Here is a 26,350-nt window from a genome sequence, read left to right as displayed (position 1 = left end):
CCGCTTGGGATGTCGTTATGATCGGCTGTGGATAAGTGAAGGTGTATAAAGCAGGGATCACTGATTTGTCTTACTAATGTTTCCATCCCGGGATTCTTTTAGAGAGGTAAAATAAAAACTTCATTATTACTTTTTGCCTACTGTTGTATACCTAGCAATTTAAACCTATCAATTCCCAATAAGAAATCGATCAGCCAGTCCAATTTAAATCCATCTTTTTCACCTCTCTCGATGCGCCATAAGAACGGGAGCACCGTGGGAAGCCCCATTTGCATCTAAATGAAACTGCTAGAATTCGCCCAGGGTTCGATTGCCCGCCAAGTATGCATATCAATCGGCCGGCAAAGAAGGTATCGCTACCAGGTGGTAGCGCGGTTCGTTATTTGGACCGCGAGTGATTACCGTAGAGGTTGCTCTCGTCGTTTCCAATCTGGAGGTATTGCGATACCGGATCGGGACGGCGGGAAGGCCATCTGATCCTCGAGAGAGGTAATTGCACGTGACACTCGACGGGAACTGGAATTATATTGCTAATCGAGCTATAAATGGACAGGGTTGCGGGGAGATGATAGAGATGATCTGGCAGCGAATTGAATTCCATTATCTGATGATCGAATCGAACTGGATGTTGGTTCTTCGATGAGGAAGGCTGCTGCAGGTAATTCATGTGGATGCCAGTTGGCATTTCGAATCAGTGTGTTCGAAGGACATGGACATGGAGTGTATTCGGTCGACTGAATCATTGTCATGAAAGGTTGTATCTGACATTGAATTTTTGAAAAGGATGATACATTTGGGCTCAAATATAGAGTAATAAACATAGATAGAGGAAGTATACGCAATTTTTAAATATGCAAATTTGAATATTTGGAATCCGATATTTTTCCTAATTGTCGAATTAATAAGCAGAATACTTATTTTTTTCTGTATCTACCTGCTGAAAGCCAAGGTTTGGCAACTTTTGCTCTCCTAGTGTAATCGGTTGTTTCTCGTCATTTGGCGCGCTTGAAGTTTGTTTTCTGAATTTCTATATATTTAGGTATTTATTTCAATATATTTTGAGTTAATATGAAACGTTGATTCACTATGGAACATAAGAATTGCGTTCTTTGTGGAGAAAAAGAAAGAAAGGAACCAATACATTAAAATCCAAGAAGGCTGTTCCCTTCAAAAGTCGTCAATTTAATGTTGATGTTCTTCAAGAGCCTTAGTATTGCACACCAGTGTTTTAGACATCTTAGGCACGTAGCATTTTTTCTCAAATACAATTCTTAGTTTTTTGTCTAGAATAATAATTTTGTACTCTTTTGGTCACCTGAGTAGCAAGTATAGACTTGTTACTTATTTGTAATGAGAAATTCCTCAGGTCACGTCTACAACACACAGACTTATTACCTCATCAACACGCCAATGGGAAAACCGATGTTCTATAGCTACAATCAACTGTAACCGGGTCCAAACCACTCTCGAACCAGAAAAATTGCGCAATGTCCCCGAACGAAACCCAGTGTCGAGACCCCTTGGACGTGCCTTATCTCTCGCCCAGAAGAGCCGATAACCGTTCTCCGTTTCGCGTCGATCCGATCTCGTTCTCACATAAAGATTACGTCCGACCATCCGCAAACAGTCCTTGGACGGTATTTTATGGCACAGCTGCCTACCGGACACTTTTCACTTTTCCATATTTGGCGCAACGGGGTCGCGAGCACATCGAACACGTTCACATTTCGATTTTTTCCGACACACATATTTTAAATCGATGAAGGATGCAATGAACGGTCTGGCACGTTTGAATATTCACTAGTTTGTACACCCCTGAACAAAAAAAAAAAACCGGACATTTAGATTTAGCGTGCCTTTTTTTTATTTGGAGGTGTTTGGGGTCCTTTGAAAGGGGAGGAAGTAAAATTAATGATTAATAGTATAATACGTTATAAGGAGGAGAAGTGCCACTTTTCATGGCGAGCCTGTGTTTAACCGCAGAACGTAGTGAGGCAGGAAATTGATGGCGAGCCATGAAAAATCACTTTTCCTCCGAATAATATCCTTATTTGTTTTACTAGACAGCAAAGTAGTAGATTGACTACCGCGGAAATTTAAATACGATTTATATTAACGAACGTTCCATTCTAAGAGTAACAAACATAGACAGAGGCTGCATAATATGTCATTTTCATTAAGCAAATTTTGTCCCCAACATGAACTTTCACATTTGATATGAAGCGCGCGGAAATGTAAACATATCAGTGATACGATATTTCACTCGATTCGCGGGTTACTCCACAAAGAACGCACTTCTTATGTCCCATAATGAATCAACGTTTCATATTAACTCAAAATATATTGAAAGAAATACCTAAACATATCAGAAATTCAGAAAACAAGTGCGTCTAACGACGTGAAACAACCGATGGCACTAGGAGAGCAAAAGTTGCCAAACCTTGAATTTCAGCAGGTAGATACAGAAAAAAATAAGTATTCTGCTTATTAATTCGACAATTAGGAAAAATATCGGATTCCAAATATTCAAATTTGCATATTTAATCCGGAATCACTCAAATAAATATATTTCATTCAATATAATTTACATTCATAACGATATAGTAAAATTGTGGATTTGAAAATATATGACAATCCAACAACGTAATCTAACCATGTTGGGGACATGTAAAAATTGCGTATACTTCCTCTATCTATGTTTATTACTCTATATTTGAGCCCAAATGTATCATCCTTTTCAATAATTCAATGTCAGATACAACCTTTCATGGTAATGATTCAGTCGACCGAATACACTCCATGTCCAGGAGAGCAAAAGTTGCCAAACCTTGGATTTCAGTAGGTAGATAATAATGAATATTCTGCTTATTATAAATACGACCATAAGGAAGAATATCGGATTCCAAATATTCAAATTTGCATATTTAATCGGAAATCACTCAAAAAATATATTTCATTCAATATAATATACATTCATAATGATATAGTAAAATTGTGGATTTGAAAATATATCACAATCCGACAACGTAGTCTAACCATGTTAAGGACATTGCGTATACCCCTTCTATCTATGTTTATTACTTTATACTATGCAGAAACACTTCTGCATGTAGCCTCCAATAAAAATTGATACCAGAAGAATCCTGTATGCCGTTGATAACTTCTGTCGTATTTCAATCATGATTATATGTTCCATCAAGGTTTTGTTATGACCACCAGTGCAGAATATTAAAAACCAGTAATCATATCCTTATTGCAGAAATAATGAAAACAAGAATTCAAGTTTCAACCATAGTGTATCTATAATTTCCACGAGATAGAGCCAAAAAAAAATCGCAGAAGATGTCTGAGTAAAAACAAAATTCGACCACTTATTCTTCATCCAAACGACCTCGAGGACTCTCCAATGTCCTACCGGATGAAGACAATTCCGTCTCCTATTCTACTTTGTCTCGGCTGCGCAACACAAGGCGAAGGACCTTGTAAGGCGGTGTACAACTCCGAGCCGTCGAGATAACCGCGACTTCTTTGTGCTGCCTTGCAGGGCACACCGAGATGAATCGAAATGAGATGCTGGAATTTGTATTTGTATGAAAGGAGACGTCGGCTCGGGTTTTTTATGCCGCGTACGGGACACTCACGTACTTACTAGCGTAGGGAATAATTTGAGAACACGCCGAGTAATCTACTGACATCACCTGACGTGTGTCGCACAGGTTGAAAAAGATCTGATTTGACATTTTTAAATATAGGATATATGTGCAAGGCATCAAGGGAACCATTAGTCAAGGCCTCAGAGTAATAAACATAGATAGAGGTAAGCAGTAAGCAAATTTTGTCCCCAACATGAACACGACATGAAGCGCGCGGAAATGAAAACATATCAGTGATACGATATTTCACTCAATTCACGAGTTTCGTCACAACGTTTCATATTAACTCAAAATATATTGAGAGAAATACCTAAATATATCAGAAATTCAGAAAACAAACTTCAAGCGCACCAAACGACGTGAAACAACCAATGACACTAGGCGAGCAAAAGTTGCCAAACCTTGGAATTCAGCAGGTAGATACAGAAAATAATAAATATTCTGCATACTATTATTTCGACAATTAGGAAAAATTTCGGATTCCAAATATTCAAATTTGCATATTTAATAGGGAATCACTCAAATAAATATATTTCATTCGATATAATATATACATTCATAATGATATAGTAAAATTGTGGATTTGAAAATATATCACAATCCGACAATGTAATCTAACCATGTTGGGGACATGTAACTACCTCTATCTATGTTCAAGGCCCAGGGTCACCAGACGTTACTCGTTACCTGCTAAACAAAATAGTAGTACAGAGTATACAAAATTTATAATTGTCAAATTCGAAATTCTATAATATAGGTACAATGATTGGCAGTATTAGTCAACAGCCTCGTTAACAGAGGTAAAAGACATTTCAAAGACGATGTTACAATCATTTATAAACAACCCGTATTGGCGAATAATATAAAGGCATACATTGTTTCTAGCTTTACACGATAACGATGGGCAAGATGTCAAGTTGCATCATTCTTCATATACAAAATTTTCATGGTCAAACGCAAAAAAGAGTCATGATAATTGATATGATAGCATCTCTATCGAGTGATGTATCAGCTATAAGAACTGTTCAGTTGTGTAACTGTATAGTGTACTCGTTGTTTGACAAACGTTTGAGTTCTCAGACATGATAAATAAAGGCAGGACGAAGCCTGAGATGTACACACAGTATCTTCTTGTGAAAATAGACATGGGAAAATGGACCATCCAATATTTTTTTTTTGATGAAACAAAAAACAGGAAAGGTGTATATAGAATATGCTCCTCATCACAAATCGATTGACTCTAATGAAGAAATGATTGTTGATGTTGAAAGCAAAGACGAATCTTTCTACAGAAAACGTATTGAGAAGTTGAAAAAGCGTTAGAGTACCTGTATTACTCTTGAAGGAAATATGTTGATGAATAAAGACGAATTTTCAAGAAAATATATTGAGTAAAGTGTTACGGAATGTTGATAATCACAAAAACTCTGTCTTCTATAAATAAGCATTCAAAAAAGTATAGGATAACAAGTTAATACTAGCTAAAATACGAATGGCCCAGTTGTAACTACCCCCACTGATCTACGACCAGAGCAGAGGCGTCCGAAAATTAGGGATCCGCGCGTGCAGGACCATACCACCAATATTAAGCGACGCAATAAAACCAAAGGAGGCACGGGTCCAACAACGTCGTATTAATTCACCAAACACCATTAGTATTCCGACGCCGGGCGTCGCCGTACCTCGTACGGCCGTATGAAATTGTTTTCGGTCCAAACAACCGCCGCCCCCCTCCTCTCGGAACCCGACTATTTCGTCGTGAATTTACGACCTGCTAGGGTTTGCAAACAAGGGCACTTGTCCGGAGTAGTGAACCTTTGGTCTTGAAAGTAATGCCATTAGGCTGATTTACGACTGGCTCCGGTATGTGTTTAAACGGCTTCAGACAATACAACGTACTAATTCCTGCAGCAAGTGGATAATGTTGTGTGTGGAGGAGCTCGTTCCTAAAGGGGGATTTCGGTATGATAGAAATAACGACGTGCAAAAGTTGGCATGCAAATAGTTGTGCTGTCTATACTCAAAATATCGGGTTGGGGAAAAAGTCATTCCCTATTTCGCCCTTTTTTTTTCAACTAAATATATCTTGATCGATATTGGACACATTGCATCATACGATACGCTGCTTTGGGTGTATTGCACTTGATCAGTCCAGTCTTGAACTATAGTGAGTCAAGTTAATTTGTCTCAAAGGAAGAATCTCATGGCTGAAAAATCTGGGAGAATAGTTTGGTTGCTCTTCATAACAACTATTAAGAGCAACTGCCTCAAAATTTAGGATAGCTATGACGATTGTCAACCCCCGGCGCTGAGATGGCACTTGTAGCAGAAGAAAGAAATTTGCCATATCTTATATTTTTACGAACTGAAAGGCAAATGTTTGTCGAGAGCGACCAACAAAATTTGCGATTTATTCGGGGTCGGTACTCTTTCGGTTCGTGTTGCATAATAGTGGTTCGAACAATTTCGTTCTGGTGTAGTGGAGATGCACCACGCTCTGGCAGGTCTGTCTTCGAGAAGTCAATAAAACCACAGTAAATATAAATATTGAGATAGACCGTCATGCTAGCTGTTGTAACATCGCCCACGAGCTGAAAATTGATCATAAAACTGGTTTTAATTTGCAGAAGGCTGTATCAAAAGAAAACAAAAAACCTCATAGAGCAAATTTTCATCTCCGAATCGCTGCTGAATCGCAACAAAGTCACCCATTCTGAAGAGGATGGCTTACGACAATGTCAAGCGACAGACATTGTGATCAAAAGCCAAAGAAGCAGCCCTGACCTTGATTGAGCCAGTATTGACGTCCAGGAAGGTGTTGGTGTGTGTACTCTACTATGAGCTGCTTTCCTATGGTGAAATGCTCAATTCTGCCCTCTACTCTGAACAGCTCGACCACTTGAAGCTATCAAACGAGTAAAAGCTACCAGCATTGGTGAATAGGAGAGGAATCGTCTTTCATCAGGACAAAGCTGAGCCACACACATCTTTGACAATGCCTCAGAAGCTCCAAGAGCTCGGATTGGGATATTCATCCACCCTATAGTTCGGATCTGTCACAGAAGCCAACACAACATTGATGCTTGAAACAAACAATTCACGAATGTGGAGAGAGTTGGAAATCATAAATATCCAAGATACTTTCAAATTTGATAATCCCTTGAAGAATGTTGGGAAGATTTGATCCTCAACACCTAGGCAGATCTATATTTCAACTAATGAAATATCATATTCACAAAACAGTGTTCAGCACAATAAGAGGCTTCTTTCCAAGTTGAAACAACGCTACTGCTTGGATAAATTCCTATGAAACAAATGAGCGCTGAAAGGCAGACATATTTAATCTAAATAAAATACTGATATAGAAAGAAGAGCAACTGACAGTTGAGGAAGTAAAAATTGAAGATAAGGGTAATCTAGTCGAAGAAGTTTTTGAAGTTGCAAACAGAGGTTAACACTTTCAACACAGAATCTTCGACAACTCTCGGATGATTTCTTCTTCTTCTTAATACGATTCATGTACAGCTGGTTAAATCATGAATGTTATTTATTGTTAAGGCGTGGGGAAAAATGTAGATTGCTTATACGGTTCTCCAACAAAGATACAGTGAATGACTGACCAATGCCAATCCTACGTCTGGGATTGCCACTGTTTCTGCATTGTCTCTCTCAATGTCCAATAAAGTAGCAGAACATGATTCATCCCTACAGCTACCAATTTCACGTTTCCCATTTCATCCAGCGACCGTAACCAAGCATGAAACAATAATGGAAGCCGTAAACTTGGAAGTCATATAATTACGCTCAATGCAAACCTCGGTATGGTGGCCGACCCAAACGCCAGAACAGATTAAATCACTTTTGACGTTTCGGCTTAATTAATCGTCGCTTAATGAGAGATAATCCGGAATTATTTTCCACTAATTAATCACACACTCACATTCGGCCAACGAAACAAAATAAATCGCCGATATTTTATCTGCGGCAATTAATAAAGTATTATCGTACTGATAGAGTGCGTAACGCTTGGTTGAGTTCATTATGTTAATTAAATTGTTGGAACATCTTGGAAAGATCTTTTCGTTCAGATATCTGGGAAGAGGTTGATAGATATTGACAGCTGATTTCGATGGGCTGATGTCTATAATGCCATCGATATCTTCGGAAACTTCGAAGATGAATTGGAACACCAATAAAACCACCCCATAATGTTAGGAAACCAATAAAGTTGATGGCAACAGCATATAAAGTTTTGGGTATCTAAGGTGTCCGAGGACATTGACTTGTGGAATCCCTATTTTCATTAGAAAGCAATATTACTTTTCTTCCAAAAACATTACGCACAAAAGTAAAATTGACAGGGTGGGAATAATATTTACAAGAGTACAAAACTGGTTTTATAAATGAGGAGGAAGTTTGAGATTACATCAAAAGCCTCCAAAGCTTCGTAAATCTTTTTTTTTGATCGATAAGCGAGATAAAGTGATTCAAAGAAAAAAAAAGGGTTAATGTTAACATCCACAATCCACCCCTAAGGCAGTAGCCGAATAAAATGAAGTATTCACATCCAATTTACATCGTTTGGTAGAAAAAAATCAGATCGCTACTACCTGGACAACCTTCCATTTTGTCCCTATAAATTTCCCATCTAATTACAAAGAGACCTCGAACCAGATCTCCGATCGCGGCTGAAACAATCTCCAAATTCGATACAGCCGATACGGTTTCACTATTCCAGGTAATTTCTCATTCGTCCAAAGATAAAAACTAGCTTACAACTACTATTAAGCCAGCCGTGGATATCTGGACATGGAAAACCTTTCAGATCTGCTGCCCAATTATAAAGTTTTCTATCTGGCAAGAAAAATACTACACAGTTAGAATCGCTCCAGTTTCAATAAGTCGGTTTATATCCACTTTATGCATAACATATTAATTATTTGTAATCTATCGTTAAAATTAATCGTTTGGTACCATTTTCGGATCGAAAACTTTCTGTCAGTTCCATAAAATTCGCATAAAAATATACTTTTTTTTAATCAATAGAGTAGTACCATCTTGAATATACTGCGCAATCGTCGGAAATAATCGAGCGCAAGTCTGGAATAACAACAATTAAATCCTTCATCTAGGCTCATTAATCATTACTATATGGGTTGATATTTTTGATTCTTGAAGTGAATACTGATAAAAAAAATTATTGTGGCGACAAAAAGGAATTTGACATAATGTCTATGTCTAGCCGAAATTTTCGTCACAATACTTGATATAAATGTACCTGCATTAGTGTATCAATGGTCTTTCGTGGTACTTCTGCATACAACTTTCTCATTCAAAAGGTTCTCAGAAAGATTCCCCTACCCTAATAGTGTGCAGGGAACATGATACCAATGCGCAGGCATACAACTTAGAGAATAAGAAAAGGAAGAAGAAATTCACGGTGTACAATATGAGGTGATGACCAGTTGAGTTAGTGGAGTGTTCTAGGATGTTTCCAAGTGCTGTACCACAATAAAGTTCTCGTCTGACGTCCATCAGTGTTTTAATAAGTCCTACGAAAACGCGATACCCAAACTCCATCACAAGTGTGGGATTTGATTATATTTACATATATATTATTAAGATTGGCACTGGACTTGTGTTGTGATCACCAAGTTTCGAGTGATTCAAGTCATTCAGAGGCTTGAGCAAATAAAAGAATCGAATGAGTTGATTGGACGATTGGTGTTTTTGTTTCTATAAACAATTGGCGCATGAAAGACGAGAGCTCAAAAGCTCCCGACGTTAAACGAATCCTTTACTCGAATTCCTCATTTCAGATTCTCTACCCTCCTCTGACATAACTTCTGCGCGAAGGCAACTTTTTATCGCGATTTCTTGGAAGTTCCAGCGAACAGAAGGTCGAAAAGGCAATAGCGAGCTTCCGCAAGAGCTAGTACCACAAAAAAACAGTCGACTGTTGTTTGCCTCGGAACCCATAAGATCTTCGATTCTGCAAACGGCGGAAACCAGTTTTGCCGTAACAGAGAGAGAGAGAGAGAGAGACAGAGCTATAGCCGATCGGCTCGGCGGCGATTTTTATGGGGATGCGAAGAAGCTCCCTGCACGGTATCGAAGTTATTGATTTTGCACGAGTAGCGTTGCTCGTCGGGAGCGGTTGTCGGTGGTACTGGAACGACCGGTGGTGCGATATAAATCCATGGTACACGCGGTTTCTAGGTATCGTATGTCAGAATCGAACATGCGACTATCAACATGCGAATTAACTGCCCTCTTTTCGCATTGCACAGGGTCAGGTATACCGTTTCTTCGATCGGTAGAAAACGGCATAAGTGTCACTGGTGTGATGATGGGAATTTTGACGGAGAAGAATGGTGTAATTTTGGTATGGAGGTTAGGTCGGCGTACTAATGGAAGATGGGAGGTTAACTCTAGTTAACATGTACAGGATGGTTCAATTTTTAATGCACAAAGTTCACCAGTGGATTGTTTGTACTATTTTAGGAAAAATAATTCATATTTCTCTCCATAACGGATATACAAAAATAATAGGGAAGAAAATCATAAAAACTAACATATGAAAAAGCATTTTGCTGTACAGTAGGAAATCGATTAAATGTGAGGTTGAAGAAAGTGAAATGAGAGTATGGAGAACGACGACAAAGAAAAACATTAAAAGAATTAAACTATATGAAAATAAATAAAAAGTAGCATTAATAACGACAAAAATCGTGAAATTTATTGACTATTTCTCAAGATGCAACGAATTATTTTATTTCTAATGGATTTCCATCAAGAGTCAAATCCAATGAACAAAAATTATTGAACAATATCATAAAAAAATAAGAAAATAGGACCTACAGGAAGACATGAAAAGTTATATTTTAGAGGAATGGGAGAACTAATAAGCTACTCTAATAAACATCTTAAAAGAGTGACAAAAAGAATTTGCTACTTTTGTGTAGATCGAAAGAGAATAGATTGAGTTTTCAAACATGGATTTCTACCGAAGGAAGAAAAGAGCTTTGTGATCACTATTTTATACTTTGGGTTCGCGTCTCTCTATCTGTCTGTTTGCAATCAAATCCGTGTCGTTGTGCGATTTACTTCATAGATGCTACCTTATTGGTTGTTTATCGTGTTTTCTGTTCACGGTAAAGTGAATCCCACAGTTATACGTTGCACAGTGCTCAAATAGACAGTTACAAAGTTGGTGAGTTGAACAATTTTCATCATTTTCTGAAGGAACAGTAGGAAAAAATATCCCATTATGATGGGTATTCGCAAAAATATCCATCAGTTGGTGTTTTATAAATTTCCATTTATCCCGCTCAGAGTGCACATTTTCTTGACATCCCGTCTTGTCATCTTATCCATATCGATTGGAGCAGTTTCCATTCAAAATGCTCATCGGCCGCTTATAGATGCTGTCACCTGCATCTGCGGACGCGGCGTATGTACCGGACGAATTCCTAAGGCCGTTTTTCCATCTCTGGAACACGGTTGCTAGGTGAACGTCCTGGCGTAGCTTCCCCCCTTGATTGCTGCTCGATAGCAGATCGGATGACGCCTGTGTCAGTTCTCGAAATCAATCAGATGCGGAACGAATTGATGCATTCGTCGCAGACTGGGCTTGTAAGTTGTAATAAATCATCGCGAAGGCGTTGAATTCAGGAAGAGGGTGTGCCGTGATTTGGTATCGGGATTGGCTGCGATTTGATTGCGTTCGGAATTAAATTGGTACTGGGTACTCCTATTTGAAAGACTGAATAGGATAGGAGCCGGCGAGTACCGGACATGCACTCAGTAACTATTGGCTAAAGTTTTCTTTCTTAGATGCGTCTAAGAAGCTGTGGGCGAGTAGAATGGCTTTAGGTGGAAGTATATCAGATCAATTTTAGTTTTTCATTTTGAATTACTCGACGTTACAATAGAACTGATATGAAGTATGAAACTATGGTTTGTTGTTGTGCAATATTGTTTCAACCCTTAGAGTAATATACATATATAGTACGCAAGGTCTCCAACATGGTTAGATTACGTTCTCGGATTGTGATATATTTTCAAATCCACAATTTCACTATATCGTTATGAATGTATATTATATTGAATGAAATAAATATATTTGAATGATTCCCGATTAAATATGCAAATTTGAATATTTGGAATCCGATATTTCTCCTAGTTGTTGAGTTTTTAATAAGCAGAACATTCATTTTTTCTGTATCTACCTGCTGAAATCCAAGGTTTGGCAACTTTTGCTCTCCTAGTGTCATCAGTTGTTTCACGTCGTTTGGCGCACTCGAAGTTTGTTTTCTGAATTTCCGATATATTTAGGTATTTATTTCAATATATTTTAGTTGATATGAAACTTTGATTCACAATGGGACATAAGAAGTGCGTTCTATGTGGAGAAACTCGCAAATTGAGTGAAATATCGTATCACTGATATTTTTCCATTTCCGCGCGCTTCCTGTCAAATCTGATAGTTCATGTTGGGGACAAAATTTGCTTACTGGAAATGACATAAGCTCCCTCTATCTATATTTATTACTCTCAGGTCCAAACTAAAAATTTGAAGTTATTCCTGGCTCAAAATGAATGCACTACTACTTCAATCGTCACAACAACGCATTTTTTCTTCGAGTAGACCAAGACGCAGGCACGTTCTAACTTCGTGGCGTCTTTTTTCCATCCACTGGTCATTAAACCACATCGATCTGAATATCAGTGCGAAGGCAACGGCTAAATTGTTATTGGGACTGGAATTGTAGTTGCCGAGTCTCGTTATTCTGCAGAGACAGCCGTTTCAATCTTACTCTCGGTCTTCGATAATACGCTACTCAGAGAAGTAGTCGGTCGATGATGATTTACGTTTAATGAATCAGGTTCCTCGGATGAATAATTAGAAAGACCACACAGTATGACAGCAATTTGAGTATTTTTTTTCTTCTTGGCACGTTGGTCACACTGTAACGAGAGCTAGGATCTAATGGTCTTAACGATACTAGAATTTTCTGGAAGAAGGTCATCGCCTATTCCAAGGCTACTCAATTATGTCAAGAGTCGATTCAAAATAACATCGTTTGGACTATAAACTTGGAGGTATTTCGGAAGAAGATTGTTTATTGACCACAAATTACTCCAAAATGATGATGGTAGCATTTGGATGAGCCATTTAAGGGAGTGATTGCCGAGGTTGAAACTTATTTCGAAATCTAAGGTAAATCTTTCTAGAAAAAATGCTATTGAAAAATTATAGGAGCATTGGAGTACATGTATCACCCTTGAAGGAGACTTTTTTGACAATTAAAGTCGAAGTATCTTTTTGGTGAGTCATATGGCTCTAATAAAGAAGCGATTGCAGAGGTTTTTTTCGAAATTTATATTTGAAGCTGGGAAATCGGGATATAACATATAACATTCTTCCTCCCTGTAGATGTGCATTTCCAATAGGTTCAGCTCAAAACAATCGAAGTCAAGCCCCCAGCAGTTTATGAATCACAAAATGAGAATAACAAATAAAATATAAACTTCTGCAGACCACACAGTGGTTACCTTGAGTACCGAAAGCACATAACGAATCCTCTACTCATTCAATCATTGTTATCCTCCTCTGAAGAAAACGAATCCCAAGAAATGGCATTAAGCCATTCCAACTTTGTATGGTCCTAACCACATTACCGGAACTCAGAAATATGATATCGTAGAAGCACTCAACTCCTTGCAGAGAACAGAGTCTTGCCGGTCCCCTTTTTCTGGAGGCAAGAAACGATATGTTATAATAAAAAGTTGGTAGGTAATAAAAACCACATTAGTCGGTGAAAAAGAGGGCTAGTTTTTTATTGGCTTGTATATCTCCGAAGTTTTGAATACTAAGGCTACATCTACGTCTAGGAACATTCCAAGTCTATATGGCACCTTTTCTGGAGATGTTCCTTCCATGAAACCCTTCACAGTTACTTGATTGAAAATAATTTAATCTCTACTCTTCTTCGAAGGATCTGAATGATCTGCTGTTGAAATTTAGAACTCTCTCCAAGTAAGCAAACCTAAATAATTATCATTGAAAGGTTTAGATTCAGAAAAATTTCCTTTTGAGACAAAATCTCAGCTACAACATAACATTTTGATCTGAAGCTAACGGGTGTTTTTTTTTGAGGTATATAACTTTAAGTTGGCATTACTGTTCAAGATGGCGACCGATTTAGCAGCTGTCAAGTGATTTATTCTCAGTTTGGTTTGGCAATTCATCATGAATAGACTCACGCCTGAACAACGCTTGCAAATAGTGCATTTTTATTTCGAAAATAATGGTTCTGTGCGGAATACGTATCGCGCACTACGTTCATTTTATTTTGTTTAGCGATGAAGCGCACTTCTGATTGAATGACTACGTCAACAAACAAAACTGCCGCATTTGGAGTGATGCTAATCCTCGAGTGTATGTCGAAACACCGTTACATCCAGAAAAACTGACTGTTTGGTGCGCTTTATGGGCTGGTGGAATCATTGGTCCGTACTTCTTCAAAAACGATGATGGCCAGAACGTTACAGTCAATGGTGATCGGTATAGAGCCATGATTACTAACTTTTTCATTCCTGAATTGAACAACCATGATGTCCAGGAGCTGTGGTTCCAACAAAACGGCGCAACATGTCACTCAGCTCGTGCCACAATTGATTTATTGAAAGACACGTTTGGTGACCGCCTAATTTCACGTTTTGGACCTGTGAATTGGCCTCCAAGATGTTGTGATTTATCACCGCTAGACTACTTTTATGAGGCTATGTAAAGTCATTGGTCTATGCGGATAAGCCACAAACCCTTGACCATTTGGAAGACAACATTCGCCGTGTTATTGCCGATATACGGCCACAAATGTTGGAAAAAGTCATCGAAAATTGGACGTCCAGATTGGACTACATCCGAGTCAGCCGTGGCGGTCATATGCCAGAAATCATATTTAAAATGTAATGCCACAAGATTATCTTGCGGATAAATAAAATTCATGTCAATCGAATAATCCATCGTTGTTATTTTGGAATTTAGAGTTCTATAGCTCTAATAAAAACACCCTTTAGTAATCCTTATGTTTCTGTCTACTTCTGGCTTCTCGCAAGTGCGAGTCTGGCAGCGTCGCAGAGGCCGCGCAAAACGAAAGACAAGAAGACCGCTAGCTGCGTCTATGATCGCGGCTGAAGAGGTCGTAAATCATCATCGACTCACTCAAGGTTAATGGATGCACATAGGTATGAGCGAGGTGTTATTTCGCGCTGTGAAGATGCAAGTGATGGATGATTGGTGTTTATGGGGCAATTTCAGGGGTAAATTGGCCTTTATGTTGCGGTTTACCCGATAGTTACGGGGGCTACGCGTCTGGATGCTAGATGGGTTTCGTAGTTTATGGAGTATTACGCCAGGAGTCTTTTATCTCTCGAGTTGTAAAACTGACATCGCAGATGATTCTTCACGAAAGTTTGATGAACTAGCTATTTCATATCTTCTGAAGTATGAGAGGTGGGGTCGTTTTGAAATTATTTTAGAAGGATGGAAATTTTTCAGGAAGGTTTATCACTCTTCATCCATCAAATCCTCGAAGACATACTACTTGATATTTTTATACTTCAATACAGATAAAATGTTTAATCGTACCTTTGAATCTCTGTAGAATATATTATTAGAAATGACTTATGAAGCTGCTTAGTCTACTAGGTGCATTGTTGCCACTTCAAACAAAGTAATTTAAGGCTACATAATAGAAAAAATTATTTTCCTGAGGTTTCATCTTTCGTCTTCCAAAGGATAGTTGTCATCTGAACTATAGAAAATTCAAGCAGAAATAATTATCTAATAACCTTTAACTGTATTGAAAATCGGTTTGCATATTATGTAAAATAAACACTCAAATGCTCATACCTAATCTAGGGATTATCATATCATCAGAACTCCTCATCTAGATGAAATAACCGACAAGAATACAGTGTTAGAACTATTTAGAGGGGCACTACAGGGATATCGAAAACCGTTAGAGATACAGGGTGGCTCAAATCACAAAAAAGTTGCGTTATTCAGGGATTAGTGTGTTGGTGTTAACAGATCCAAAATATCTCCAATGGTTCCCGAGATATCTCGAAAAAACTGATAATCGAGATTTTTTTCGTATAACTCATTTGTTTCTGGAGATAACTTCACGAAATTCGGTTTGTTGTCATTATTCAATATAGCGATTCTAATGGTGTCATCAGATTTTTTCTGTTTTCCATTGTTTCAGAGACGCGATAGTCAATTTTTTTTCTTATGGGCGTCATATTGGTTCTCCTTATGGGGTGATCTGGAAAAAAATTAAGAATTCAACAATGTATCACACTCTACAAAAATATTGAGTCTAGGTACGCAAATTTGAAGTGTTGTTATGTGAAATCATCACTCGACTATCGCGTCTCTGAAACAATGAAAAACAGAAGAAATCTGAAGACACCATTAGTATTTCTTTTTCGGATAATGGCTATAAACCAAATTTCGTTAAGTTATCTCCAAAAACAAATGAGTTATACAGAAAAAAATCCCGATTTTCAGTTTTATCGGGAACCGATGGAGTATTTCGGATCTGTTCAAACCAACACATTCATCCCTAAATAACGCAACTTTTCTGTAATTTAAGCCACCCTATCTTTCTAACGGTTTTCGATATCCCTGTAATGGCCCTATGAATAGTTCTAACCCTGTTTATTTAAAATGAATCAAATCTTATATTTCACCAATATACAGTCCGATGGTCTGCAAGGGCGCAAAAGGCGATCACTCCAAAAGTAAAGAATAATTGAAATCTTTCTGCACTATATCGATTCCAATATTAAAAACATAATAAATCCAAATCAGTAAATCTCCCGCCAAAACGAGAGGAACGGCAACACGGCTCCCGTTTCGTTCGCTAAGATTTGTCACGGGTTATCCGCGAGATTCGCCGATGGCTCTCCTCGGAGCTGTTATTAACTCCATCATCTGACAAGGACGAGCCTGGATTGCTGCCTGCGCTAGGATGCTGGATGATTGTTATTTATTAACGAATGTTGTAGCGCATGACCGGGGATGACGGATCGGGAAAGTTGCGATCCGGCTCGAAGGACCAATTAGATTTTATCTGGCTCTTTCCCCTGTTACTCTCCGTGTTTATTTTGCAACCGGGGTTATTTTTTTTCTTCGAGTAGAGCTGATACGTATCATTTCATTAAGGTTGGAGAGGAAGAGATCGAAGTCGCCTTTGGGCACCACACGTAGGCGGAGTGCGTGTGTTGCTCCACTATCGGGACAGCAAACCAAAGTTTCGCCTCGGGACGCTGAATCTTTTCCGATGGATAGAAGCAATCCATGAGAGAATTCTGGTTATCTGATTGACTTTGAGCTGTCGATATCACTAGGGTAGAAATTGAGGAACGTGATTCTTTCGAAAATGTTCACATCTTTAGCAGTCAATCAACACTATTCAAGTCATTATTCCACATTAAAAAATTAGGAGGAAAGTTCATAGAAATATTGTCCTTAAAATGCAGCCCTAGAGCTTTTCGAATGAAATATCCTATTAGGAATTTTCCAAAGAAATATTGAGTTGAAAAGCCATAACTTATGATTGGTCTTTGTGCATCAATTTTCTTTGGTTGTGTTTTTGTGATCAGAGGTTCAGTATGGAAATTGTAATGTCATAGCATCACCCAGAATCTTAACTCGGTTTTGAGGCAGCGAAAATATTTGGTAATTTTTTTTAGATATTCTTCTTCAATTTTCTATGATTCTGGTTAAGCAATTAACATAAAATTTAGCACATTTACATCCAAATGCCGATTTTCATCTCAATTGAAACTAGTTTGAAAATAAACAAAAAAAAACAAAATTTCGAATGATTATATGTGACGGAATGATAGAGCGTGTTCAAGGAACAAGTGATCAAAAAAGACAATCTTACGGAATTGATAGAAGCGAATTCGGAAGAAATTTCATTTATTTTTGCTCAGTTAATTATAATTACAACATCACAATAAAATTGCTTTGATATCATTCAGAATAAAACAAACAAAAAATATGGAAATATCTTACTTTGCATTTCTCGCCCAATAATCCAGATGACACTACACTCTAACACCACAAGGAGAACTCAACACCAAACAAGACATTCGCGACACAACCGAGTGAGATGCAGATCTCAATGCCGCAGCAAAACTTGCAGGATGAACGGAACAAGAATATAATCATCCACCGATCTGACAGGACCAGTGTTGGTGAAAAAATGGAAGACGAACTAACAAGGCCGACTATTCGAGTCATCGATCACAAACCCTCCTTAAGATATCGGTGGCAATGTGTGCTTAACCGATTGACATCTATCTACCAGGACCGTTCTTGGATTAGAAACGCATCCTGCGAATATCGATTTGTAAATTCATTTGGTGGGTTCGAGAACAAGAAGTAAAACATTGCCAATACCATTAAGACATCTCCAGAAAGATCATGCCAATATTACCAAAAAACAGAGGAGAAAGAAAAATGTATGCAGTCATCATCAGTTTTTCTAAATCTAGAATAGTGATTTCTGACTTTTCAATTTCTTCAACTTTATGATGCTTTCATGATGGTGTTTTTACTGAAAGCACCTTATTAGCGTCTCTTTCTACTGATAACTGAAATGAGAATAAAGTGAAGATAGGTAGCAGACATTATAAATATTCATAGGCAGCTTCAACAAAACACTTTTCGCTAAAACATCGATATCCCTCTCTCATGGTGTTTCTTTTCATCCATGAAGTTCCAATTTGGTTGACACCTTTTCGTCTCGATATCCAAGAGCTGGGCAGATCATTATTCGAGTGTCTACTGGGAGTTGTTCAACCTAACCCGACCCTGTTTAAGTCTGGACATATTCCTTGTCCAAACGTGCAAAAGACAAATTTATCAGGGCCCCCGAGATCGTTTAGCGATGACAATACGTCATGGTTATGTAGTTAGTGTCCGCTATAAAGGATGAGACTGATGCTTCAGCTTGCGAAAGATGGAAGATGATGTCCATTTTGAGCGTCGACAGGACTAGGGTCCTGTTGCCCCGATGTTCATTGGGAGGGAAGTGTGAATGGACCTGGAGAAGATCTAGAAGTTGACATCAAATGAATAAGGCAGATTTTAATGTTCCTTTTTCAAATATTTTGTTTTTTGTCAATTTTATTTTCTCAAGCGCTATCGTAATGTATTGGTAGTACTAGGGGTAGATCCATAGAGTAATAAACATAGATAGAGGGAGTATACGCAATTTTTACATGTCCCCAACATGGTTAGATTACGTTGTCGGATTTGATATAATTTCAAATCCACAATTTTACTATATCGTTATGAATGTATATTATATTGAATAGAATATATTTATTTGAGCGATTCCCGATTAAATATGCAAATTTGAGTATTTGGAATCCGATATTTTTCCTAATTGTCTAATTTATAATAAGCAGAATATTTATTATTTTCTGTATCTACCTGCTGAAATCCAAGGTTTGGCAACTTTTGCTCTCCTAGTGTCATCGGTTGTTTCACGTCGTTTAGCGCGCTTGAAGTTTGTTTTATGAATTTCTGATATGTTTAGGTATTTATTTCAATATATTTTGAGTTGATATGACACGTTGATTCACTATGGGACATAAGAAGTGCGTTCTTTTTGGAGAAACTCTCGAATTGAGTGAAATATCGTATCACTGATATGTTTTCATTTCCGCGCGCTTCATGTCAAATTTGATAGTTCATGTTGGGGACAAAATGTGCTTACCTGAAATGACATATGTATATATATCTATGTTTATTGCTCTGAGGGAAGATGGATGTCACAATCACAGAATTAATTTCAAACGATCCCAACACCGATGTGCACATTGTACTTTCAAACATCCTGTCGCTAATAATAAATCGCTCTGTGTTCTCTTGCATCATGTGAATCATCGTTTACGGAAATGTGTGTGGTCTGCAGACTGGCATGAAGAACTTGTTGGTGTGACCCACCAAACTACAACGTTCTGCCTACATGGCGATATACCTATGGGATGTGATTTATCTTTCGTTCGCGAAAAAAAAAGCTGGACTTAGATGGAGGAGTAGAGGTTGAGGATTTCTTCAGGATGGTCAGGTATCTGATGGACGTTCGGGTTTCCTCTAGAAAACCTGCAGGTGTACGTTTTCGTAAGAAAAAAGATTGATCTTACCGGATCGGAAACGTGAAAAAAATTGGTTGGAGTTGATGACCATAATTTTTGGTAATGCTCTTAATCGAACCCTCCATTAAATAAATATTGGGTTAGCCTGAATTTGAATACTTGAATATCGCGTGTGCAGTGGCGTATTCCGTGTTACGCCACGGTTTCGACCGGGTCCAATAACATGTATATTAATAGTATACAATTTGTAGATACGATTTTAGGGAAATTAATTTTTGATCTGAATCTTAGGAAACAAATAGTTATGATTTCCTTAGTCGAATTTAAGTGCTTTTACCTACCGACGTTAGAAAAGCAATTCAAATTATCATCTTTGGAGCATTGACTTATACAGAGTGAATCTTCATGTTTTGAGTAAAGATTCATCAAGCCAAGTAGCTTGACATTTTAACCAACTACTTGACTTGAAAATCAAGCTCGTGAAAAATTACATACTTTCCTATATCTTTCGTGTAATACGGCAATCCGAATAGTCAACTAGCCATTCAACTCATAACAGGTGTTTTTTTTCGAGGTATATAACTTTAAGTTGGCATTACTGTTCAATATGTCGACCGATTCAACAGCTGTCAAGTGATTTATTCTCAGTTTAGTTTGGCAATTCATCATGAATAGACTCACGCCTGAAAAACGCTTGCAAATAGTGCAATTTTATTTGGAAAAAAATGGTTCTGTGCGGAATACGTATCGCGCACTACGTCCATTTTATTTTGTTTAGCGATGAAGCGCACTTCTGGTTAAATGGTTACGTCAACAACAAAACTGCCACATTAGAAGTGAAGCTAATCCTCAAGTGTATGTCGAAGCACCGTTACATCCAGAAAAACTGACTGTTTGGTGCGCTTTATGGGCTGGTGGAATCATTGGTCCGTACTTCTTCAAAAACGATGATGGCCAGAACGTTACAGTCAATGGTGATCGGTATAGAGCCATTTTTACTAACTTTTTCATTCCTGAATTCAACAACCATGATGTGCAGGAGCTGTGGTTTCAACAAGACGGCGCAACATGTCACACAGCTTCTGCCACAATCGATTTATTGAAAGACACGTTTGGTGACCACCTAATTACACGTTTTGGACCTGTGAATTGGCCTCCAAGATTTTGTGATTTAACACCGCTAGACTACTTTCTGTGGGGCTATGTAAAGTGATTAGTCTATGCGGATAAGCCACAAACCCTTGACCATTTGGAAGACAACATTCGCCGTGTTATTGCCGATATACGGCCACGAATGTTGGAAAAAGTCATCGAAACTTGGACATCCAGATTGGACTACATCCGAGCCAGCCGTGGCGGTCATATGCCAGAAATCATATTTACAATGTAAAGCCACAAGATTATTTTGCGGATAAATGAAATTCATGTCAATCGAATAGTCCATCGTTGTTTTATTGCAACTCAAAGTTCTATAGCTCTAAAAAAACACCCTTCAGTTTAAAGTTTTCTTTTCGAACTCTACCAGGCCTCTTTGAGACATCTCAGAAGTATGTAGTTAATGAGATTTGGGTTATGTTTCGTGTAGGCTGTGTTACTGTGTCCCATTCACACAGTTTACCACCAAAATGGACCTTTTACTCACCTCTAGGCACACCAGGTGTTTCTGAGGGGGCTAAGAAGCCGGCATCCTCCGAAGATGCGTATCCTGCAGATCCGAAGGAGCTTCCCGAGTGTCGAAACTCGTGTGGCACTGCTGGAGGAGCGACTTTCTTAGCGGTGGCCGCCGGCTTCGGAGGCCGCGACATGCCGCCCACTGAAAAAAAAATAGAATATGTAAAAAATTTGAATCGAAAAAACTAACTAAAAACTACAAACAAAGTTATTATGCGAGTTATGTACTTGTTGCGTCAAGTGAATTTCACGTAAACTTTACGGGCAGTTGAATATTCAGAAAGACGCATTTAGGTCGAAAAACCAATCCCTGCAGGTACAGCGAGGGCTAAAAATAGAACTGGCACATCCTTGGCGTCAGATTGGCGCTACATATGGTCATCCTGAAGTCACATCTTAGGGCAAGGAATGAGGACGTGGACCAATCAGGGACTTGGATTGCGCTTTGGTATGCAGAATCCAAGGCGAGGATTATCATCCCCAGGAAATTAGGGTACCATATACCAGTACGCTCGTAGCTGTTACATTGTAAACACATAACTTGTACAGCCAAATTCAATATATTAGTTAAGAAATCCGGTGCTTCATTATCCCAATTTAATACAATCAAGTCGACTCAATTTTACCAAAAACAGTACTAGTTGAGACATTCCGTGACTTCTCTTCTACCTCCGCTTCCTCTCTGAATAAGAACTCGATACCAAACCATTGTTTTGCATTTCGCTACAAATCGCAACATCGACATTACATCTTGTCCAGCTGTTCGATTCGAATACAAAACACGAATCTACTACAACGATTGAGCAAGTTTCGCCGGTCAAGGATCCAAGTAGGCCGAAATCTGGGATAGGTTAAGCCCACCTTACACCTTAAACGGTGCCCACATTGGTATCGACATTTTTCTCTGAGTCTATCTCCAATTTCCACTCATTATGTCCGTTTATGAATGGCGTCGGTATTTCGTATTCCAATGCAACTTATACTACTGGATTGTAGTAATTGCATTTCATTAGCGCGTCTCAAGGCTTAACTTGTTCACGCTCCGATCAGTAATTAAAGTAGGTGCACGAAATCGATTTTTGATAATATAGGCTAATAGGCCTATTGAAAAGTCCCCGGTCTACTGTAGTAACGGGTGTTTTTTTCGAGGTATATAAGTTTAAGTTGGCATTACTGTTCAAGATGGCGACCGATTTAACAGCTGTCAAGTGATTTATGCTCAGTTTGGTTTGGCAATTCATCATGAATAGACTACGTCTGAACAACGCTTGCAGCAAATAGTGCAATTTCATTTCGAAAATAATGGTTCTGTGCGGAATACGTATCGCGCACTACGTCCATTTTAGCGATGAAACGCACTTCTGGTTGAATGGCTACGTCAACAAACAAAACTGCCGCATTTGGAGTGAAGCTAATCCTCAAATGTATGTCGAAACACCGTTACATCCAGAAAAACTGACTGTTTGGTGCGCTTTATGGGCTGGTGGAATCATTGGTCCGTTTTTCTTCAAAAACGATGATGGCCAGAACGTTACAGACAAAAGTGATCGGTATAGAGCCATGATTATTAACTTTTTCATTCCTGAATTGAACAACCATGATGTCCAGGAGCTGTGGTTCCAACAAAACGGCGCAACATGTCACACAGCTCGTGTCACAATCGATTAATTGAAAGACACGTTTGGTGACCGCCTAATTTCACGTTTTGGACCTGTGAATTGGTCTCCAAGATATTCTAATTTAACACCGTTAGACTATTTTCTGTGGGGCTATGTAAAGTCATTAGTCTATGCGGATAAGCCACAAACCCTTGACCATTTGGAAGACAACATTCGCCGTGTCATTGCCGATGTACGGCCACAAATGTTGAAAAAAGTCATCGAAAATTGGACGTCCAGATTGGACTACATCCGAGCCAGCCGTGGCGGTCATATGCCAGAAATCATATTTAAAATGTAATGCCACAAGATTATCTTGCAGATAAATAAAATTCATTCCAATCGAATAATCCATCGTTGTTTTATTGTAATTTGAAGTTCTATAGCTCTAAAAAAAACACCCTTTATTATTCAACATAGTTGCCTTCGAGAGCGATAAAGCGATTATAGCGATCTTCCAACTTTACGATAGCATTTTTGTAGTACGATTTGTCTTTCGCTTCAAAATAGGCCTCAGTTTCGGCGATTACTTTTTCATTGGCTCTGAATTTTTCCAGCGAGCATTCTTTTGAGATCTGAGAACAGGAAAAAGTCGCTGGAGGCTAGATCTGGCGAATACGGTGGATGCAGAAGCAATTCGAAGCACATATGTCTGAGGTTCAGGGTGTTTTATTTCAAAAATTTCAAATTATTCGTTCACCGTACACTAAAATCATTTGACGTAATATTTTCATATTATAGGTACTGCAAACTCAATTAAATTATGTTGAATAAATTTTCTTGTTACCACCAGAGGCGTACGAATTCAACGCCACTGGCTGAATTGCAATTTTACACCATTTTTCCATTCTCTAGCGATAAAGTTGTGTAGTTCTACTTTCTGTAGTTTCGGAGCTGTGAAAAAAATAGCATTCCATTTCTCGATGGTCAATCTAGATAGAAATCAATAAGTTCATATTCAAGTGTGGGAAGAGTGTACACAGGATAGTTGGCTGGAAGGTGACAAAAATAAGTACAAAGAACAAGCGGTCTTGACAAGGAACCCACGACGGAAATAGTTGTGTGGGATCACGAGAACGTTTACAGCTAACATATGGCGCGAAAAATACACACATTAACATTAAAATGTATACCACAAACCACAATATCATTTGGGGACCGGCTTCTATAACAATATGATAATCGGAGTTGATGATACTCTTGGAAATTTTAAATCAGGCTTTTCTTGGAAGATCGTCAATCTGATACCACATGTTGGAATCTTCAGGAATTTCGATATTTGTTAATGCTCCTAACACTCCTGTCCTGTTGCGATGCAAATTCGCTCGGTAAATGATTACGGAATCGACTGTGGCGCCAGATGATTTGAATTAATTGAACGACAAACGAGTTTTTACCATTTCACAGATATGGATCCATTTGTTCGATCTGAGTGTTATCGAGAAGGTCAGTTTGTTCGCCCACTAATATTGAATTTCTAATTCAGTCCTCATTTTTTTTTATCACTTTATGCTTATTCGAATGAAGTGATTTGTTTAACATCGGGTAGAATAACACTTTACTCAGTAAGTCTCGGATCCAAACATTAGAAACACATTTTTTCCTTAAAAATGACTTTATTTGTCACTATGGTCACCTTGACTATGGCTTTCATCGATTTGTGACGTGTTAGGCTTCAACCTAGACAATTACTCTTTCTTTAGAGTCAGATATCATTTTTTGGAGCTTCCTTTGAGAATCGCAAAAAGGCAGATATCACTGGGGGCTAGATGTAGAGAATAAGTTGGGTGGTCAAGAAGTGGGAAGTGCAATTGGTTTAATTTGACCATGATTTCCATCGATATGTGACCAGAAGCATTGTCTTGGTGAAGGAGAACATCATGTAACTTTTGGTAAAGTTTTCCATCAAAATAGAGCTTTTGGCTTTCAGTCCCACAGCTTTTGCTTTCGCTGACGGATCGTCATCGACAGCAAGGTTTTAAAGGGTGTGCCTTGGGAAGTGGAATGGTGAAGGCAGATCCCTTTATCCTTCCATTCCTTCAGGAGCTAGTGAACCCGATTTTTCATAAGGATAATGCCTGTCCCCACATTGCAAGGCATTCTATAAAGCAGTTCGAAGAGGCTTACGTCAATATCTTGCAATGGCCACCCAGATCTCCCTACCGTTAGACAGGCTTAAGCAATTAACCTATCCTCCACAAGCACTAGAAGCTCTCCGGCATGAATCACAGATTGCCTGGGATGTAATAATAGTCCAGAAAGAAATTGATTACCCATTGGAATCCATTTCAAGAAGGGCCAGCTCCTGTTTTCGTAAGAAATTGCACAAGTGCATCAAAAGTATCGATAATTTTGCATGACAGCGTGTTGTTATGAACTCATGCAGTTTTTCAAAGAAAACACGCTGGAATGCGAAATTATCCGGTCATTTTGATGCACGAGTGTAATTCGGGGGAATATTTCCCGAATAAACTGTTAACTTGTCAAAGTGACATAGATTCCATAGATGCCATAGATTCGAACTGTGTAAGATTCATAGAAACTATGCTTCAATGAACAGAACAATTATCGCAGTGCTATTTCGCTTCCTACAATGCAATTATCGCTGTAATTTTCGAGAATTGCATTCCATTTACATAGAATTTTTGACAGGAGGGAAATATTCGCTGTGATTTTCGATAATTGCATTCCATTTACATAGAATTTTTCACAGGAGGGAAATATTCACATAAACTATTGATCAGCATTGTTAAGTAATATCGTAACAGTTTCTGTGAACTCAGTTCCAGATCTGTGTTAATTGCCTAAAACGCCATCTGCCTTTCGTTCCGTACTTATAACCTCGAACTGTCATCGAAAAATAATAAAACGTTCAGCGATACGATCAAGTTGAAAACCTGATTAATTGAGAAGTGCGAATAAACAACAATCGGAATGCGCAAATGAATTTACGAGGAGAAAGCGGCATTACTCGAATTTTCGCAGAATCGAAAGTGCGCAATAATTTTCGCGAGCACAGAGACAACCTCCCACCGAACACAGAGAGCTTCTCTTCGTGCAGCAAAGCCCGGTCTTCCGGTATGACATCACGCGAATATGAATATGCAATCAACGACAGATGTTCCCAATGAGTTAAGTCGAAATTGGATACACAAGTTTCGGTTATCTGCCGAAACCTTT

At 38.5% G+C, this 26,350-nt stretch overlaps 1 protein-coding gene across 7 annotated transcripts in view; it reads right to left on the bottom strand.

Annotated features, from left to right (window-relative positions):
* LOC123673113 (caskin-1) overlaps positions 1-26,350 on the bottom strand; it is a 262,265-nt gene that overhangs the window by 9,319 nt on the left and 226,596 nt on the right. For all 7 annotated transcript variants that reach the window (XM_045607553.1, XM_045607551.1, XM_045607549.1 and 4 more), the window contains exon 2: positions 21,484-21,654. In XM_045607553.1, the coding sequence (XP_045463509.1) occupies positions 21,484-21,646 (163 nt within the window). In that variant the 5' untranslated portion in view covers positions 21,647-21,654. The remainder of the gene's footprint in view (positions 1-21,483; positions 21,655-26,350) is intronic.

This window comes from Harmonia axyridis, chromosome 2, assembly GCF_914767665.1.
Source record: "Harmonia axyridis chromosome 2, icHarAxyr1.1, whole genome shotgun sequence".
Classification (NCBI taxonomy): domain Eukaryota; kingdom Metazoa; phylum Arthropoda; class Insecta; order Coleoptera; family Coccinellidae; genus Harmonia; species Harmonia axyridis.
This window is presented reverse-complemented; position numbering and strand designations above follow the sequence as displayed.